Source organism: Chamaea fasciata, unplaced genomic scaffold, assembly GCF_029207755.1.
Source record: "Chamaea fasciata isolate MVZ Bird 193981 ecotype frontalis unplaced genomic scaffold, bChaFas1.0.hap1 SCAF_9, whole genome shotgun sequence".
In the NCBI taxonomy this organism is placed as follows: Eukaryota; Metazoa; Chordata; class Aves; order Passeriformes; family Sylviidae; genus Chamaea; species Chamaea fasciata.
In genome coordinates, this window is record NW_027094094.1 from 24,207,435 (window position 1) to 24,227,201 (window position 19,767).

Sequence of the window (19,767 nt, forward strand, 5' to 3'; positions counted from 1 at the left end):
CACAACCTTCAGCAGCAGGCACTGACAAGCTCTATTCTGGGATGCCACATGTACGTGCAGTCGTGCATGTGCAAGGAGATGAAAAGCACAAGAGAACAGCCCTGAGAAGGACAGGGGAACTGAGGGTCTGTATACTTTTTGTGAAGAAACTGAGAAAACCTGCCTTGGTTAGTCCTACAGAATGAACACTGAGAGAGGATATGATGGAATGCTGAGAGAGGATATGATTGCAGTCTATTAATACATCCTGAGATAAACACCAGGGAGGGATAAGAGCTATTTCAGTGGAGGACAATGTTGGCAGGAGAACAAATGGCTCCAAAGTGGCCATGAGTTACACTCGTCCCAGAAATTGGAAAATTTCTAGTTAGGAGAGGACTGAGGTTCTGGAGCAGCTTCTCACACCAGCAGCAGCAAGGGCAAAATACTGAAATGCTTCCCAAGTAAAACCTGATCAGTTTTCAAAAGGGGCTATGTGATATGGCTGCCTGTAACCATAGACCACGTGTGGTGAGAGAGCAGATGTTTCCCTGTCCTGTGTTCCTTTACTCATTCCTCCCAAACTCACAGCATAGTCACAGAGTATGCCAGTAGGAAGTCTTTCCACTTCCTGGTTCACAGAGAAATTGAAGACTTTATAAATGAAATCTGAAAAAAGAAATTATACAGAATGTGCAATTTAAGAGAATTAATGTTCCTACACAATCCTTAATTGTTCAGTTCTCCTGGAATTCTGTGTGTGTGTCTTCAGTTTTCACTAACATGTTTAATCCCTAGTGCCTCAAACCATAAAAATACCTATGAAATAAACAATGCATTACTGCACCAAAACCGACACATTCACTCCGGACCATCTGTGTGAGCTGCAGCTTGCACATACTGATTGTTAAGAGACCTGTTGCAATAATTTGGTTTCTCACACAACATGGCAAAGCACAGCCATTCATCCCAGTCCAGCAGTTTCTCACTCTGCCACGTATTTGCTAGTTGGAGCTTCGATCCTCTGGTTAAGTAATGTATGCTGGTACATGGTTCTATCTTCACATTCTTCTGTACCATGCTAAATTAAGTAGATTTAACACTGAAGTACATAAACTAGAGTACTTTTGATTTCCTAAGCAAAGAAAATCTCACAGTTTTTTCCTAAAGAAAATTCTTACTCAACCTAGATCAAAATAAGAACAAGTAAAAATACTTTTCAAGTGCCACACCCAAGACTGCAAACATACTTTAATTCCAGAACTTTCATCAGAATTAAAGAAAGATATACAGTGAAAGTGATAAAGTTAGTCTATGCATAATAGTAAGACGAATACACTCAAAGCTCATCTGATGTTAGACCTGATTTCATGCTGACCTTGCTCTGCTGGCAGATGTTTTACTGCCTGTATTTTGGTTTATTAACGTCTGACATCCTCAACAGCAAATTAACTGTAGCTAATTTTTAGCAGATTAATTCTGCTGAAAGTCACACAATAAGAGGCTAGGAGGTTAAAGTCATAATGAAGTGGATGCTGGTAATGTCCACATCTGTGTTTTTAAGAGTATTGGCAGCATTTTTATTTCCTTGGGACTTCATATAGGATGTTGTTGAAATTGTGAAAGTTTAAGCCAGCAACACAACTGCATCCAGCTGAAACTTGAGAAAATTAAGAAACTTGGTACACTGCGCTTGGAAGCCTCAGGAAAAAAATATTAAATTGTAGATTGGAGAGTGGTTTTAGTGCACACTGGTTTATACCTCCTCTGGAAGGAAATAAATATTGCCAGCTTTGACACTACAGAAAAGTTTTAGGAGTCAAAGACCATCACATTTTGCGAAAAACAGCAAACCTCTTCTCTGTAGGACAAAAAAGATTTTGCACCCAAAATACCTGGAGTCTGTGTTACTGCAACACCGATTCAAAGTTCTCTTTGAATATAACAATTTCTTCTCCTTTAGCATATGTAACTTGTTATATTAAGTGCCATTTCCAAACTGACTACACAGAGTGCTGCCTGAGAGAATATTACAGAGTAGCCATTTTTAAAGTTACCAGAATCTACTTAGCCCTGTGCCTAGATTAATGTCTTCTGTTATACTTAAAAGGCAAATGAAATAGTGTACTTTGTCCATCAGCACTGTGATAAAGAATAGATTAAAAGAACACATGGCTAGCTTGGCACTTTGTCAAGATACTTCTTCAGTGTTACTCACTCTTAAGTATTTCAGTCAAATTCTGCATTGCTAAATCAAGGTATGAAATCAATCTTGATACAGATTTTTTTCAGAATATTATATATTACTTACCTGGGGGCAGTCTTTGATGTAGTGTCCCTTGTTAAAGCAGAGATGGCACAGGTAGTTAGGAGGTGGCCTCTTGCTGGGTTTTCTGGCTTCTGAAGAAAGGGATAGGTCAGAGAAATGCTCGGTGAGGGAGCTTAACCCATCCACAATGTTATTAAGCGAGCCATAAGGTGAAGCACTCTTGTAGAGACTGCTGCTCAGGGCCTGCAAGAGAAAACAAGTAAGTCACATGCAACACAGTACTGTATTAAAGATTGTTCTGAGGGAGATCTGAATAGGGGATAGATAAAAATAGCAGGGAAAAAAAAGCGATTATTTTCTTCTTAGGAATACAGCTGCATATTTGAGGGGAGCACTATACAGGCTATTAATAAAGAGGTTTCACGATGGCAGTGCAATGGAGCTGGTCACCCCACTTTTGAGCTTCCCATGGCTCTCTTAGTCCAACCTTTCCACTAAGCAATGATTGCTTTCTTGTGTTTGACCATAATGCATTCAGAGTACAGTTAGATTATGCAGGCAAAAAGCTGAAAGAACAACTCACAAAACAGAACCCTTTTGTGTCCTAAACTACTTACGCAAAGAATACTGAAGTCAGGCAAAGGAAAAGAATGCCAAGAAAAATGCAAAGTAACTTTCAATTTCCAATCTGGTTAATCAGACAGTCAACACAGAGTCCCATGTTCAAATAATAACAAGAAGCATTGAGAGCTACATCTGGTTTGGATTTTCTAAGGGAGAACCCACTGTGATTTAAACATTTCCTGATAAACAGTAAATACCTAGGTTTTGTACTCCACCTCAATAGCATCTTCACTCCCTCAATCTGCAGATCAAAATCAGTAGCTCCTAATTTGCTATTCAGTAGTTTTAGAACAGCAGGAAACCCATCAACACCTAAATAGGTATTCTCCCCAATGGAGACAACAAGGATTAATCCACTTTAACTGCTTAAGGTCCAAAAGAAACTGCATAGTAGAGTTCAAAAAGAAAATTAAAACTCTTTAAAAAATTAACATCATAATGAATCACTGTAGAAGTAGGACCAACTACTGAGTGTCCTTTCCATCCTCACATGGATGGGACACATTTCACGTGGTATTTCCACCTTAGATCTGCAATGCTATGCTCATGTAATTCTCCTGGCATTAGAGAATTACTGCTGGCTTATAGGAAAGGGAGGTAAGAGGAGGTCCAATCTGTGCCTCTGTGCTTTAATTCTATTGAATTCAAATATTTCAATGGGGTCTTCATGCGTCTTTTCATATGTTTATACATGTTATATATATTTTGAAGACATGCACTGAAATTGATTTAGAGCGAAATAAATCTGAAATTAAATCATTTCAGAGATCTCAAACATTCAGGGTGCTTGCACACTGAGTGTTTTCTGGGTAACAGTTGCTTACCAAAAAAATCATATTAAAGCTCTAGGCAGAAGTACCTGGGTGAGACCCAAGTATCCCTGAATTCCATCCCACCACAGATGGTGTACACTGTAAAGAAAAATTCAGCCTAATAATCTGCTTCACCCACTTGCACTGTAGTCAAACACAACATGCTGAACTCCCCTGACCCCTCCTGCAAAGCTGAAACTGGTCCACAGCAGCAGGATCAATTCAAGAGGTCCCAGAGTGGAATCTGATCTCACATGGGACTTCATATATGTCCTGGGACTAAAACATCCTGTGTAGCATAGTTCTGTGATGTGCAAGATGATGTGGCCGAGAGGAGAATCAGCCACTTGGTTTCAGGGGTCAAAGCCACAGATTTTCAAAGGAAGAGGTATTTCAAAAACGAATAAAAATATTTTAGCTGCTTTAGCCATCAAGCAACCAAAGCTACCTCCAACGGTCATTGGAATTTATTTCTAGGATTTATTGGATGCTATTGGAATGAGAAATTCTTGGCACCAATTTTGAAAAGGAAGAGGAAGTGCTGTGGATGCCAAAATAGTATTAATTAGAGGTCTTCAAGAAGTTCTTGTTTCCCTAGGAGCCACTTTCTCTTATATACGCTTGGAAAAATATAAAATCCTTCTTTTTAAGAGATCCTCTTGCCAAGAGATTCTTAAAGTACTTCACCTGCGTTACACCCATTAGTAACTCTGCAAATTCCTTATTACCTGATTTTATAGAAGGGATAGAAGGGTGAAAGTATGGACACAGAACGTGTGAAGTCGCAAATTCTTTAACTATTGCCAAAATCTGGTATATCTTCTGGGGATGTAGAATAACTCCTGCTCATCAGGAGGTTGCTATTTTTGCCCCCAGGGCTAACTCAGTGCAAAACTCAGTCCAAAACATATCTATCTGCTGCCTACAGTGGGCTTTGAATTGGACACATGGCATGCAGTGATGACTGTTTTCTTTCCTACACATCCTTTACACTGAGCTGTTGCCCTCATTAAGAGGGCAATTCAGAACCACGGCTGGGAGTTATGTAACTCACTCCTCACACCATCAACCCTTCCTGGCACGTTTCAGTCAATACGGAAAAACAAGGTGGCTCACTCTGGCAGCAAACCTTCACAAACTTTTGTTTCAACCGTGGCAGCCAGAAGCTGTGTCAGAGGCGAGGATCCCATCGGACTCTGGGCTGCACTGACACTAAATCCTACCCTCAGCAGCCACCAGTGGTTCTGTGGCCAAAGAGTGGCACACAGCTCTAAAAGTGGCAACCTGGTTCATCTGGCAGGGCACTTGTGCAATGCATGCCTCAGCTGGACACGGCAAAACATTCAGTCCGCACACGGCACCGTGAAACACTTCCCTATAATCATCTTGAGGCCCAGTGTTAAAAAAGGAAGAAACAAATATAACATCCCAGAATATGACAGTAAAGGAGAAGATGGGTATTGTTGATGTTACCGGTACTTTAAAGAACAAGGCATTCCTCTGGAAAATGCCTGGACATCCCAAGGTGCAGCCCATCCCTCTGGGTATAGTGAGGCAAACCGATTCAGCAGTTCCTGCCAATCTGACCTGGAAAATGGTCTTAAAGCTGTTTGATTCTAAGTCAATGTGAAAAACACATCAATCTGGCACTTGAAAGTTGCTATAAAGAGCACCGGCACAAACGGTGCTACATCCTGTTTCTAGCTCTGGAAATCTCTCGTTCTTCAGAAAGAGATGCGGAAATAAGCCTTTCCCAAAAGCCAAGTTATGTAATAAGGGTGGTAATGGGAAAGTTCATCCTGGCCCCTGGAATCAACTAGTGAAAGCCTAGGGCTTGTAATGAATGTGCTGAAATGGTGATTGACTCCATTTTGCCATTGTAAAAGACAAGGGGAGAATGAATATTGCTGAGATACTTAAAACAGTTTTGATTTGGGTTTTTTTTTGGGGGGGCACTCAATTGAGTAGAACAGCAATTCAGCCCTTACTAAGTGTTTGCACTGCTGCAAAGAGGGTTTTTGAGAGGGGTTTTGAATAAAAACTTTGAATTAGCTTCACACCAAAACGGGATGTCCGGGGGGGGTGATTAGAGTGCCAGGGAGAGTGTTGATGGCCTCAGACAGAAAACAGAGAGGAAGAAAAGAAATGCATTCTGACTCACTCTGGTCTCAAGTGTATTAGTGCTCACTTAGGAGGTGGCAGGGAGACTGCTCCTCTCATGAATTCCACCAAAAGCAATGAGTGCTCTGTGATCACAATGCAACACTAGCAAAGCCAACCTATTTCTTTAAATGGTAGACAATACTACCTCTCAAATAGCCTCATTTTGAGCTAGAATAAGAGAGAAAGGATTTGGCAGTGAAAGGGTTAGTGCTCTCAAGGAGCTCGAAAGACCACACTGCATGTCCTAATTACAAGGCTCATCAGCCCAGCTGCAATGAATTCAGGATTTCCTTATCTTGCCATACCGGGGGGATGGGGAACCTGGCTGGTAAAACTTAGAAACTGCCTTGGTGGGAGGTTCGAGCTAATAAGGTAAGTTTGTTTGTTTGTTTTTTCCTTCCTATGAAAATTGTTGACTTAACTGAATGTGAACCAAACTGAAAATCTTGTATTGTATTTTCCAAAGGTAACCTCTCTGCTGGGTAGATCTTTAAACTGCATGTGTTGGTGGTGTTGGGAAGTAAAGTTCCCTTTGTTATTTGTTTGCTCAGTGTTTCCAGTTAAAGGGCACGTAATCTGTAAGGTTGCAGTGTGGTCCTTTGTGAAAGAGGCAGCTATTGTCTTCTATAGCTTCCTCACTCTGATTTCTAGTTGGGTAACATACATGAGTGACTCAAGAGTTCCAGTATCTAATTCACCTCTAAGATATTCCTAGTTACGTGAATGATTGGCTAATGCTTTTGATTCCCTTGGCTGGGTCCCTGCCTTTCAGAAACATCTTCTGGGATTGATGTATCAAGAGGTAGAAAAAGAAACCCCAAAACACCGGCTTTATCTCTTCAGTTTCTTTTTTAGCAAGGGTATAATGTTGAGAAGAAAGATAACTGTTGTGAATATGCAATGAAACACTGAAGCAAATAAGAGGCAAGTCTTACTTTCCAAATTTCCCTTTGGTATGTATAGCTACTGCTTTACCTATAAAGGTGTATTTTTAACAGGGACCAGAAAGCACAGAGAGCACAAGAGCCTCTCAATTTGACATGTATGCCTGAGGATCTACTAGACCAGCTGTTATTAATAAGCAGTGACAACTTGTTTATATGAGAATGGTATCTTCTTATTAGGCATAGACTGGAAAAGTAGGAGCATATCTGGAAAAACTAGTTTCTGCCCCAAGTTCCCTTTGTGGTTGCTGGACTCCTAAGGCAATTATAAAGATGAACCTATCCACCAGTTACATAAAGCTAGAATGACTTGTGCTGGTTGATGGGGGCTGGATCTGGCCAGTACATCTGTTTGATGCTCTAGAAGTTAGCATGATGTGTGCTTATGGCTCTCTCCACATCTGTAGTAATTGCACATACTGATTGAAGTGAGGTCCTGTAGCACTTCAATCTTCCTACAACCTAGTCCAGTCATTAATGCTTCCACAATGTGCAACAGTCTATAACTGAAAAGTAATGAGCAAAGAATTTTTGATGACTTATTTTTGCATTAGTATGCTGCTGACCTAATAAAGCAAACAAAAATTAAGCAGAATTAATGGACAGAGTTAAGTTTAAATCAACAGACGCCATGGCTGTTTGAAGTTTTTAGGAAAAGGGAGTTGGATTGCCCTGTCATTAGTATGAAAAAGTAAGGTTTTCATACACTGGAAATTGCAAATATTTTCCAGCCCGTATGACAGTAACCAGAATAGCCATGCTAATCATTAGCCCCGCACTGAAATGTCAAAAGGTGCTAAAGCTATCAGCTTGGATTTCCACAAAGACAAGAACTGAGCGATCCCCGTGCTGTGTCATGGATAAAACAGTGGGATAGACAAGTCATTGCCCTCACTCAGTTGCTACTTTCATGCTGGAGGAGATGGAAATCTGAGCTACCCAAACAGTATTTCAGTGGCTTGCATGTGTAATATAGAAAACTTAACCCGAAGGCCCATAGCTGTCTTATTTGCCAGTGTCCTAAGGCTTGCTTTTGATGTGGGCTTTATCCACAGGGCTGTGCGATATGTGTGAAAGCACAACAGTTGCACCAGAAAACAACCATTTCTGAAGAAGAGCACTTAAAATCTGTGACTTCTCTGCACTTCAGCTCTTCTCAAGTGGTTAAAGCAGTTCCCTGTTTTTGTCCCCAAAGAAAACATCCAATGCAGAATCACGGAATAGAATCATAGAATTGTTTAGACTGGAAAAGACCTTTAAGATCATCATCAATGTTCATGGCCAACCCAAAGCCTTCTGAAAACAGAGGGATTAAATGAAAATACTGTCATAAATTAAGTTGTATTAATTTGAGCCAGAAGAAATAGAGAAGTTTAATTATCAAGGCTGAACTGGAAAACCTCAAAAACTGCTCCTGTAAGGCCTGTGTCTGCTTTAGCTCCTCTGATAAATTGGATAGTTTTACAAAAAAACAGCTTAAGACTTTGTTCAGTAACATTTTATCATTGGAAAACTGAAAGCCAAGCTCATCACTCAGTGAAGAAAATGTTTGCCTGGAGCAAGAAAAAAAAGACTCAGGTTTCTGTTTCCTTCTGAAGTCAACTTTTAAGTCAGCTGTCAAAAAATCTGGTCTTTGGCCTGACTTTTAGTAAAATCCAAATTACTCAAGTTTTCATTTAAAACCACAAATAAATGTAGATTAGCCAAGTAAACCTTAATGCATTCCTGGCTAGTTAAGACTAGCCAAGTATACCTTAATTCATCCTTCTTCTCTGGGGTGTTTTAGATAAATACATGCTTATGTTAAACTGCTAACACTAATGTCTACTTCTAAATATTTTCCGAGATTGCACTAGGCCTTTCCTTCTGTAGAAACAGTATCTTAAGGAGACAGCTACAAATGCAGCGTGACCTGCCCGTGGTTGTGAAGCCAGTCATTGAAGGGCAATGAATCTTTATCCAGCATATAGATCTCTCTAATCTAGTTATTTCAAATCTTGACAGCTCAACTGGTCGTGGCTTCTCAGGTTGTGATTGCTGAGATTCTGCAGAACAGCAAGTGGGTGCAGCACACTCCTCTGTGTGTGACTGATGTGTATCTTCAATCACAGCAAGGCTGGAGAGCAACACAAGCCACCACCCTGCCTCACTTTAGATCTGCTGGTCTTTAACACTTGCATCCAAAGCTTTCAACGAGTTTCTCAGATCTTAAAAAAGTCCTGCTCCCTATGTATTGTGCAGAGGGTAAAGTTATGCTGACAGTTCAGGAATTGCTCAGTCACCATCTCCAGGCTTGCTGGAGCTCAGGTAGGCCTTTCGGCTCTCTGCTAGTAGTGTGATCCTCCTTATTTCAACCTCAGGGAAGGGTTTGCTGTGAATATCAGTGAAGATGCTCATCTTACACAATGTACAGGCACCTTATAAAAGGCCTTTAAAAGCAGATGTGGGAGAGGAGAGAGATTTGCTCTGGTCAGAGGGTGCAGTCTTGAAGGAGCTTTCTAAATCTTGCACCAAGTTCCGCAGGGTTCCTTTTCATCTGCTGAATGCCCAACAACCGCCCACTTACGTTAAAGAGAAGCTCTAATACACGAGCACTGTATTAGGGACAATGAAGACCATTCACGTTGCAAATTACTTTCACACATCCCCCAGGAGCCCTGGATTCCCGGGCTGTCCCCTGCCTGCCTGCAGCCGGGTCCACCAACCTCGGTGACCTTTGGGGAGAGAAGCCTCGGGGAGGGCCCCTGCCAGGCCCCTCTGTCCCACTGCCCAAAAACAAATCCCTTCGGTCGGGACGGGGTTCTCCGCCAGGGACGAGGTTATGGAGGCTGTACAGCATGAAGTGAGGGGAGAAACGGATGGACGTGTTTTGATCCCCAGCACTTTCTGTTAACATCTCTGCTTCCTGCAGGAAATCTTGTCTCAATCTGACCTGCAGTCTGAAAAACAAGAGTCGAGTTTCCTCTCATTTGGTAGGTCTTTTGACACTCCAAATGCAAGAAAAATAACACCCGGAAATAGATATGTGCCCGTTCAAGGCACTCTTAGGAAAGCATTTACCTCCTGTGCAGCTCTTGTGTGATGAAAGGTTTTGCTGAGAAATGTCCATTTTGGGTTAAACAGAACTCTAAGACTGAGACAGTTTTGTTTATATCATTTACATTCAGTAATGCCTTCTTGGCACAGAAACCTCTGCGATGGCTGCCAAAGTTTAAAAGAGGCAAAGCTAAGGTCGCTGTCAGAGGTAGAAACAATACATCATCTGCCCAAAACGGGCCCCTCGCAATGCACGGAGGGCCTCAGTTCCTGCACTCACGGGAAGACAAAAACTGTTATTAAATTGAACGTAGTGAGGAAAATAAATTATTTCTATGTACTAAATGACAGGCTGGAATTTCGTTTTGTGACTCCAGCTTTTAGATAGTTTTATCTACATTTAAAGCTACCCTCTTAATCAACTGTGATACAGCACAGCTTGAAGTGTTATATCAGCAAGCAAACCTAAAACATCACAATCTGCTTCAGATAAATTATAAAATAACAACTGAGAAATCTGGTTTCAGAGTGGATTTTAGGCTTTTTCTTCCCATTCTGTGACTGTTAGAGGAATGAATCTATTATTCTACTAATTTCAGTTGCAATGTATGTTAGAGAAAGATGGTTATATAAGAACACCTCTGTATTTCAAGGATCACTGATGCTCAAACCCTCTTAAAAATTCTTCCTAGTCCTCTGTTTTCAGGGTGCAATGACTGTACAATAGATCCTTTGCTTTCCTTTCAACCACAAGTATCCACAGCCCTAATGACTACTTACAAAACAGTTGCCTAGCTGGCTCCCTTAGTGAAGAAATATAGGCTGCAACTCCCCTGCAAAAATCACTGAGATACCTGGAACTCCTTGAAGCAAGAGGAATCTGTGACAGCAAGCTGATCCCCTTAAAGTGTTCACTTGCTTGGCAGTTAGCTGGATGACATGTAAATACAGATTTCCAGGTACTCACAATTCTTCTATGTAGAGTATTGCACTCCTGTTCATTGAAAAGAGACACCAAATCCTGCCACATGCAGGGAGCAGGTGTGGGTGGCCAGATAATATAGCAGGAATTTATCTCTACTTTGCATATGAGCTCAAGTCCTGGATCATGAGGGCATTTGCTAACCTTCAAACTAATTTGTCGAAACACAAAATGTATTTCTTAAGAAACAGGTTTGGAAGACCAGGCAGCAGTTCTCCCATCAGCAGCAGTTGAAAGAGCAAAGAAAAAGGGTCTACGTGAGGCTCCTAAAACTCTTCTTAGTCAAAGTATTGGACTTGGTACTATTTGCTTACACCAAAACATATGACAGAAAGTAAGGGGCTAGGCTTGTGATATGATTAAAACTTAAAACCCACCAAAACTCCCCACAGCCGTACTGGCCTGGCTAGACAATAAGGGACATGGAGAAAGCCCGGGACTCGTAACCCTGCATTTATTCTGCTTTCTTCAAGTGAATCCGTCCATAATTTTAGATTCTGCTTTTAGTAGATCACAAATTGTTTGCTATGGTTCTGAGAATAAGAACCGACCTGCAGGAAAAATGAAGTGATCCAAGCTTTTACACTTATGAAATTCTGTCTGTCTGAATTATGTCAGCATTACTGTAAGGTTTGAATAGCTTTGTAAAATTTAATTAGTTGCTTTGATCTATTATAATTACTCTGGAACCCACACAGAACCTAAGTAAACCATGAGGAAAATACTTATATTCTCTCCATTTAATTTAATCATTTCATTGTGGCTTTCTAAAAGAGGAAGAGCAACTCCAGAGGGTACCAAAATGGGCATCAGGCCATTGGCAGTTCTCCTGGGGAAAGGAAACTGGGGAGAGGTACAGGTATTGATTGTGACATTCCATTTTCTGAACAGATTAGTGAAAGGTGATACCCAGTATCATTTTTGGGTAGTATTAGAATGTGTGCATCTCATTTGGGTAACAGGACACAGTTGTTTTTGTTTCTTTGCAAATACATATTATCAGAATTGTATTATTTGGCTTTGTAGTATCTGTGCCTGCACCTTTTGGAAACGGCACTGTGTCATTATTTTTCATGCTTCTTAAAGCAGCATGGAAAAGATTCTCTGGTCTTAGATTTGAATTTCACTTAAATTGTGTTTCAAAGTCCTTTTTTGTTGCACTTAAACTCTGATCTAAAAAAATTTCCTTGGCGTTAATCCTCACCTAGCATCTGTCAGCAAAATGCAATCTTCTAGTTGTCAATTACCAAAGTAACAGGACCATCCCTACAAGTTGTTTGTTATCTATCTTGTACAAGTACACAAAATCCCCCAAGCAAAACAACAAAACCAAAAAGGCCTGGGTGGGGGGAAGAGGGGTATTGGCTTTGGGATAAAAGCAGCTTAGTACACATCTTGGTTATAATTCATTCCATAGACTTCATAACTTAATATATTGGTTCAAGTTAGACTCGGTTGTCTGATCATTTGTGCAGTTCACTGGAGAAGGATCTTCCTTTTCTGTTCTGAATAACTGAGTCTGTGTCTGCAGAGGAAAAGAGGGGTGGATGAAAAATCATTACCCAACACACAGTTACATCACCCCTTTGTTTGGGTGCTTTGGCATGGAAGACACTATAAACGCATAAAATAACTGTAAATGAAAGCTCTGTGTATGAAATATAATTGTAACAAGAATTCTACACCCTTTTGCCTCCAGTTATAGGTTGGTGTGTTTTTTTTTCTTTTCTATATGCTGCCTGACAGGATTTTTCAAGATGTGAATGTACTTGTGAGGCAGAAGAAATATGCCAATGCTTCTCTCATTGAGGAGTTTGCATAGATGTAAAATCCAAGCGATTTAAAAGAATTGGCAATGATTTTCAGCTGATCAGGAATAATAAATATAATTGGTCTACCTTCTGTTGCTTGATTTTATTTTTCTTTTCAAGCTATCAAAAAAAATCAATAGTTAAGCAGAAAGTGCATAATCTTCTTAAATATTTGATTTACTTTCAGCAATTAACATTTTAGTTCTCGCCAGCTTTCCCAGTGTGGTTGTGTGATGTGAAAGCAAGTAGTTGCAGATTACTATGGTGGATAATAATTTCACAGTAAATAAATTAAAGCCCAGGTGTAAGTCGCGTTTGAATTAGTTAAAGCTCGAGGTAGGGCAGGTGTGCTGCAGAGCTCCAGCAGCATTTGCTGGGGGCAGGGGCAGTTTGTGAGTAAGGACACAACTCAAGAGGCTCTGGCTGTCGGTGTAAATTCAACACATTTCCTTCTTACTTCTGGGAACTTTCTGCTGTTCTTAGGTAAGGAAGCCAGAATAAAAGCAACATAATTGTATTTAGAATGTTTTCTTTGGTAAAGCAAATTTGGCTCTTGTGCATTTCTTCCTGCAATCAAATTGCTATTAGGTAATTCAGCCTAAGTGTCAAGAGTAAGAAGAGTATCTGCTTCATGCAGTACTGTCCACTTACAAAAACACACATAAACAAAACTTAATCCTGGACAATAGAGAAGCTTAAAGCCATACCTAGATGATACAAATGAAGAGTGTCATTTGGATAATAATTGAAGTTTCACGCTTTTTATACAAGATATAGATCTTATTTTCAGATCCACTTCCTATAGTACATTCATACATGGGGCTTTTATTTCCCTGGCAAACGTGGGTGTTTTCCAAAGACTACAGAAGTAGCAAAGCCGGAGGCCACGGCTGCAGAGATAAGAACAGGAAGCAAAAGAGAGTGCTTATAGACATAAACCCTTGAATTTTTGCATTTTAAAGCATATGTCCAACTGGAATTAGGAACAGAATAGTCATTCGATCAAAAACCTGTAAGAGGATCTAAGATTTTGAGACCCATGTACAGTGGGCTGTGAAAGCTGCACTGTGTGTGCTGAGGCAGCACCATCAAAAGGGCTCTGGAGCTGGCTTGCGTAGGGAGGACAGAGGCTGGTGTTGCCAAGATCTCCAAATGCATGCTGTCCTCTGATTAATGTAAGAGATTCAGCTCCCTGGAATCCCTTATGAGGACTGATGTGAGAATTGACATTTAACTTCTTGAAAAGCATTTTGGAATTACTTGTTTGGCACTTTAAGTAGCCACAAAACATTATGAGTGCACAATCATCCCGAGGCGGAGAGCACAAGTTCCTGCAGCACAGGAATTGTTATGCTAGTGCCCTTTCAATAAAACTTGGAGATGGTTAAGGGCACTCCAGTGTTGGTACTTACACAAAGAATAGTGAGAAAAAAAATTCCAATTGGGAAATAAATTGAATAATAATCATTATTATTAAAGGACACGGTCAGGAACTGTAGACTGTGCCACTCTGTCAGTCTGTAGCTGAGAAAGCAACAAGTCCTCACTTCAGTGCCTAGCACATTCAGTACCCCGTGGATCAAAAACATGCTCTGGTTTAGCATAACTAATAATGTTACACAAAATTAAACAAATTAGACTTGTTTTGGAGCATATGGCAATTTCTGCTAACCTGCATTTCTGTTGAGTTTGCCTTCAGACCGTACTGGTTGTGAGCAGCCTCTTCAAAGGCATTTCATTTTCTCTTTTAAATCTTTTAATCATGGCTGTTCTCAAAAATATTGCACTTAATTTAGGGGGCCAATGGCCTGATCTGGTGTAGCAATCCTTGTATTCTTATGATACTAAGAGAATGGAGATGTTCTTTAATCTTATAATTATCCTGCAAATTACGTCATCTAGGCCAAATAACAGATCCTTATCAAGTATCAGCCTAGTGCGTACCCCCCTAATTCTATGAAAGACAGATGGACAACAAGTTTGACTGATAAAATATATTTTCTGTAGAACTGCCAATTTCCTTCCCTACATTTTTATTCTTCCAGAGTTTCCCCAGGGTTTGTTGTTATCTTCTGAATGTCACTGTCTTCTTTGGAAAGTTACCTAATCTATCCCATTGCTTTAGACCTGCTTCTGTTTCACAGGGATGTGAATGTTATTTTCCACAGCACACTGTAAACTTTTTTTAACTCTACACATTTTTCTTCCCAAGCAAGTGTTCCATACTTTACTGTAGCAAACTGAACTAGCTGGTGTGTTCTCATTCCCAGTTAGCTCCCCTCTTGCCTATAACGACTGGATCTGTAACTCTCCCAGTCGGAAACATGAAAATGGTGATTATTTTCTCATCTGGTATGTGCAGTTATTTGTACTTAAATAAAATCCGGTTTAGATGCAGAAAGTGGCTGCCACAGAGGTTTCCAGGAAGGAATTTTGCTCTTGAAAGAGACAGAGTAGAGAAAAAAGTTTACTATATTATGATAATTTCTAGTTACTGCTTGCTGTCTCCTCTTGACCAAAGACAGCATTGACCTGGTAGGATGCCTTCTATTAGTGTAGGAAAATACCTTATGAGTCTCTTGCCCCCTTACTCCAGGTTTTTCAATTATACCCCTCAGTGACAAAGCCACAGATACCTGGCTGTGTCTCAAAGGCATTAAAGTCCATGTAACCAGCCTCACAACAAAGCCTCAAATACTTGGCTCTGATGGATGGTGTTATAATGAGGGTGGAGCTCAGTTCAAGGGCCAATTTACTGCATCTTAATGGTCTAACATGCTTTTATTTCATATCTAGGACAACAAATGCTGCCATAAAGTTTGGTTTAAAGTAGGTCTGTTTTGCAAAATGAGTCTTGCATACGGAACAAAACGTTCATTGTTGCTTTACTGTTTAAACCTTTATTATTGCTTTTTTTTTCTTGGTACAATGGGCTTTTATGCACCAAACAGCTGTGTTCATCATGTTTATTTAGAAGGCATCCATTGTAGTGGAAAAAGTCTGGAGGACAAAAATCTTGAAGTACAAGACTTACTCTGTGGGTGCTGGCACTTTTATTTTTTTTCTGTCCTTTGGTCAGTATGCAAGTCACATACACAGGCACTGCCATGCAGACTTGCAAACCCTGTATAATAGCAACTTTTCACAAGTGTTGTCTCTTATTCCAAGTGTTCTTCTCCAGAAATTTTCAATTGCAAGGCAACATACAGGACACGCAACTATTTTACACCCTATGATCCTATCATTTCTCAATCTGTTGCTATTTTGGACCCTCATTAGGTCACTTTCCAAATATTGTGTACAGCTATGTGTCAATCATTGTCACAGCTCGGCTCCAGGCTAAGCCAACCCAGGACAAAACCATGAGGGGGAAAAAAAATGCCAACCAAAGCAAGCACTGTGTAGAAAACAGTCAACAGTTTAACTGTGGAAAGCTATGTGTTGTTCCAAAGATAGCATAAGCCCACTTGCTGCAAAAACAGCATACAGTACTAATGCTCTCCGAAATAATTTTACGCGGTTGAAATATGTAGTGTATACCCAATGGCATCTGCAAATAAACAGATGTTAGAATCTCAAGAATTAAGAGCATGACATTGTCGGAAACTCTCGTGTGACTCCTGCCAGAAAGCAGTCTAGTTTCCAGTTTCTGGAAAGAAGAGAGCATCTAACATATTGACAGAACTTCTTTTGAGCAACAGTATCTCTAGCACCTTCTAAAGCCTTGAATGAAAGCTGCTGTATAAGCAGGCAGTGTTAGCCTGGGAAATTAGAGGGTTCCCTACTTCCTTCAGGGTATATCCAGCAGGGCAGATGAATTCCCACACCATAGGAGATAGCTGTGCTGCTTTCCCTCTTTTCAGGTTACCACGCATTAAGACATAGTTCAGGTAAATACTGGAAACACAGAAATGTCTCCAACAGCCACACAGTCAATGCTATCATCACAGGCTGGAAAACGAATGGCAACAAACTAACGCGCTTAATCTTTTAAAAAATAATAAATATCTGTATAGAATGAAATGGCTTCTTATTTCCTGAATGGTGAATGCTCTTGGCTTTCTACAGAGCCGGCATTCTCAGTTGCTGCTGTTGCTCATGTGCCTCAGGAAACCGTAATGAAGTTAAAAAGAGCAGAATAAAGTCACAGCTTGTGGATGATAGAAATCCACACAGAAGGTGACTTCTGGGATCTGAAAACAGCACAGCTAGGAGGAGGCTGCACAGGGACTGACTGCTTTAGTTGGGGCAGAGACAGGGGCCTGAGGAAGGCCTGGCATAGCAGGGAAATTATTTTCCAGAAGAAAGAAAAAAGGTTAGGGGGAAAAAAATGGAAAGAACTATGAGCCAAGTGGAAAGGGAGTGTGACAAAAGGATTAGCCCCTACTTGCACAGAGTATAGTAGAAGCCGAAAATGAACTCGGGGAACTGTCAGGAAGAGAAAACTGTTTCTCAGAGACTGTTTCAAAAGCTTCCTGAATGCAGACTCCATTTACTTGTTTCTTCCTTTTTCTCCCAAAAAATAAAGGACTTGCTGTGAGCAGAATGTATCCCGACTCCAACAAACACGGGTCTGAACAGAGTCCCAATCTGGAATCCATGCTGGCTGAACTCCTGGAGTCTAGCTGCTACCTGTGGGTACCATAAAGCTTGAAAGCCAAGCAGGAAGGGGCAAAATCTACAATTTGCCATCAACAGGTGAGTAGCTAATAAATTGCACTGCCTGCTAATCTTTTTGGAAAATCAATGTGCTTGTTAGGTCTATATGTTGTTAAACTGCCTGTGTCGTGTCATGCTTAGTAAGACTTAACCAGGTTGAATGGGTTTCGAACCACATATTCTCAAAAACAGTGCCTGTTTGGAGACTGGATGTGCTTTGCTAAATTCTTAAAGGATAAAGAATTTCTAATTAAAGGAAAATGTGTCTATACAACTCTGGCTCTCAACTGTTAGCAGTTCTATTTTGAGAGCAGTTGGGGAATTTGGTTTTAATTAATAACTCTATAACTTTTCTGACAGAACAGAAGGGTGTATTTTGATTGAGAATACATTTTAAGTCGATGTTTAACATAAAAGGCGCTAGAAGGACTTTGAAATGTCATTCTGTGGGAAGTGCCAGAGCAGGTTGGGATGTATAGTCCATCTGACCATATCAAACACAGCCGCTGTTGAATGCCTCCTGCAAGAGTCCCACAGTAGGGTGCCAAACTGTAGTTGGATCATTTCTGGAGAGGCTGGGAGCTGTGGTGTGTGAGGTGCCACCTTGCAGTATCTCCACACATGTGAAATCCCTCCAATGCAGAAGTGCTTGACCTCAACAACTTCCTGTGACAGGGAGTTCCACAGCGAATTGTCTTTGCATACCCCAGTTTTTTAGCTTCCTTCCCTTTGGTTACATTTAGTCTTGTTTTGCGTTATGAAACGTGCAAAGAATTTTTTCGCTGTTTTTATCACGTTCCTGTTTGTATCCCTTTCAAATAGTGCCTGCTTTTGATCTCTCTTAAGCCATATGGATTCTTGTATCAAGCTTTAAAGTAACACTTTAAGGGAGAAAAAAAAAAAGGGGGGGGGGGGGAGGGAGGTGGCGGCGGTGATATTTTTGCACGTTATGACGGATGTAGCACTTTTTGCGTGTCCTGCCCCCCGTCCCTCCGGCCGCGCACGGGAAATCCGTGTAACCATTGACCAGACTGTCAACACGGGCGCCCCGCGCCGCTGGCGGGCGGCGGGAGGAGGCGGCGGCCGCGCCAATGCCGCGGCGGCGGCGGCGGCGCCTCGCCCGGCCCGTTAGCGGGACGGGCAGCGAGGAGCGCCGGGCGGGAAGGGGCCGGCCGGGCGGGAGGACAAGGAGCCTGCGCGGCGGGGAGCGGGGCTGCCCCGCTCCGGGCGGGCTCGGTCCGGCCCGGGGAAGGGGGCAGGAGGCTGCCGAGGCATCATGGCGGTTGTGGCCCGGGGGGGGCCGGGGGCTCCGCGCCGGGCGGCGCGGCGGACTCACCTCGCTCCGCTGGAGCTGGAAGAAGCTGTTGAGATAGCTGGAGCTGAGTGAGGAGCCCAGCTCCGGGGTGCTCTTGGTGTAGCCGAGGTCGGGGTGCTGGGACGAGGAGGGCTCGGGTCTGAAGGCATCGAAGGCGCTGGCCTGGTGCGTGTCTTGCAGCGAGAGATAGACCCAGTTGAGGAGCTGGGCGGGCTGGTACACGGACGCGGCGCTGGTGTCGATGGTTGACAACAAGCTCATCTTTCCCCCCGGCTCCGCCGGCGCGGCTGGCCCCGCGGTGCCGGTCCCCCTCCCCGCGCTCCGGCAGTGCCGCTCTCCCGTCCCTGCCCGGGGCGCTTCCTCCTGGCCGCCCGGAGGAGAGGACGGGCCGGGGGCTCGCTGCCGCGCCCCGCGCCGCTCTCGCTCCCCTAAGGCCGGCGGCGCCCGCGCAGCCCCAGCGCTCCGCGCAGCACGGGCATCGCTGCCGCCGCCCGCGGGCTCCGCAGGAAACTTTGTGCGCGCTCCGTCCCGCCCGCCCGGCCGGTGCCTGCCCCGCTATCTGTCTTTATTCCCACTCTCGCAGGCAGCGGCGGGGAGGGGCTGCCGGCGCTCCGGCGGCGGCGCCGCGCCCCCATAGGCCTCCCGGCCGCCGCGGGGGTGCAGGGGCGTCCCGGCGCCGCTCCGCCCCCGCCCGGCCCGCCCGAGCGCGGCGAGAGGAGCGTGTGCCGCCGAGGTCCCCGCTGCTGCCCGCCGTGTCCCCGCACCGCTGGCCGCTCGCCCGCCTGGCTCGCGCCGGCTCCCTCGCTCGCTCCCCGGCCTTCCTTTTCCTCCTTCTTAAGATTTTTGCTCCAAACACGCGCAAAGCCCTTCCGAGGGCTCCTCGCTGGGCCCTTCTGGGCTTGTTTTTAACTCGACAAATTTCGCTCGGCTCTTGTCAGCCCGCCCTGTCTTTTTGCTCTCATTTCTCTGTCTTGCTGGCGCTGGGAGTTCGTTGCAATCTGAGGTTCCTTCTCGTTAAATCTCTGACAGAGTTTCCGAAGCCCTGCGCGGGCGCTGAGGTTGTGCCAAGCCGTGCAGAGTTAGGGTTTTCCAAATAAGGCAGGCGAGCGGCGCGATGCTCCCTTTGAAATCCATCTAGGTAGCCCTGGCGTGGGCTCTTGGGGAGCCTGGCTG

The 19,767-nt window shown here is 43.0% G+C and overlaps 1 protein-coding gene across 1 annotated transcript in view; it reads right to left on the bottom strand.

Annotated features, from left to right (window-relative positions):
• The window catches only part of ZCCHC24 (zinc finger CCHC-type containing 24), a 103,599-nt gene extending 84,426 nt beyond the window's left edge, over positions 1 to 19,173 (bottom strand). Inside the window, exons 1-2 of the mRNA XM_066191527.1 lie at positions 18,616 to 19,173; positions 2,291 to 2,491 (exon numbers count right to left, since the gene is read on the bottom strand). Of these exons, the coding sequence (XP_066047624.1) occupies positions 2,291 to 2,491; positions 18,616 to 18,855 (441 nt within the window). The 5' untranslated portion in view covers positions 18,856 to 19,173. The remainder of the gene's footprint in view (positions 1 to 2,290; positions 2,492 to 18,615) is intronic.
• Between the last annotated feature and the right edge of the window lie 594 nt (positions 19,174 to 19,767).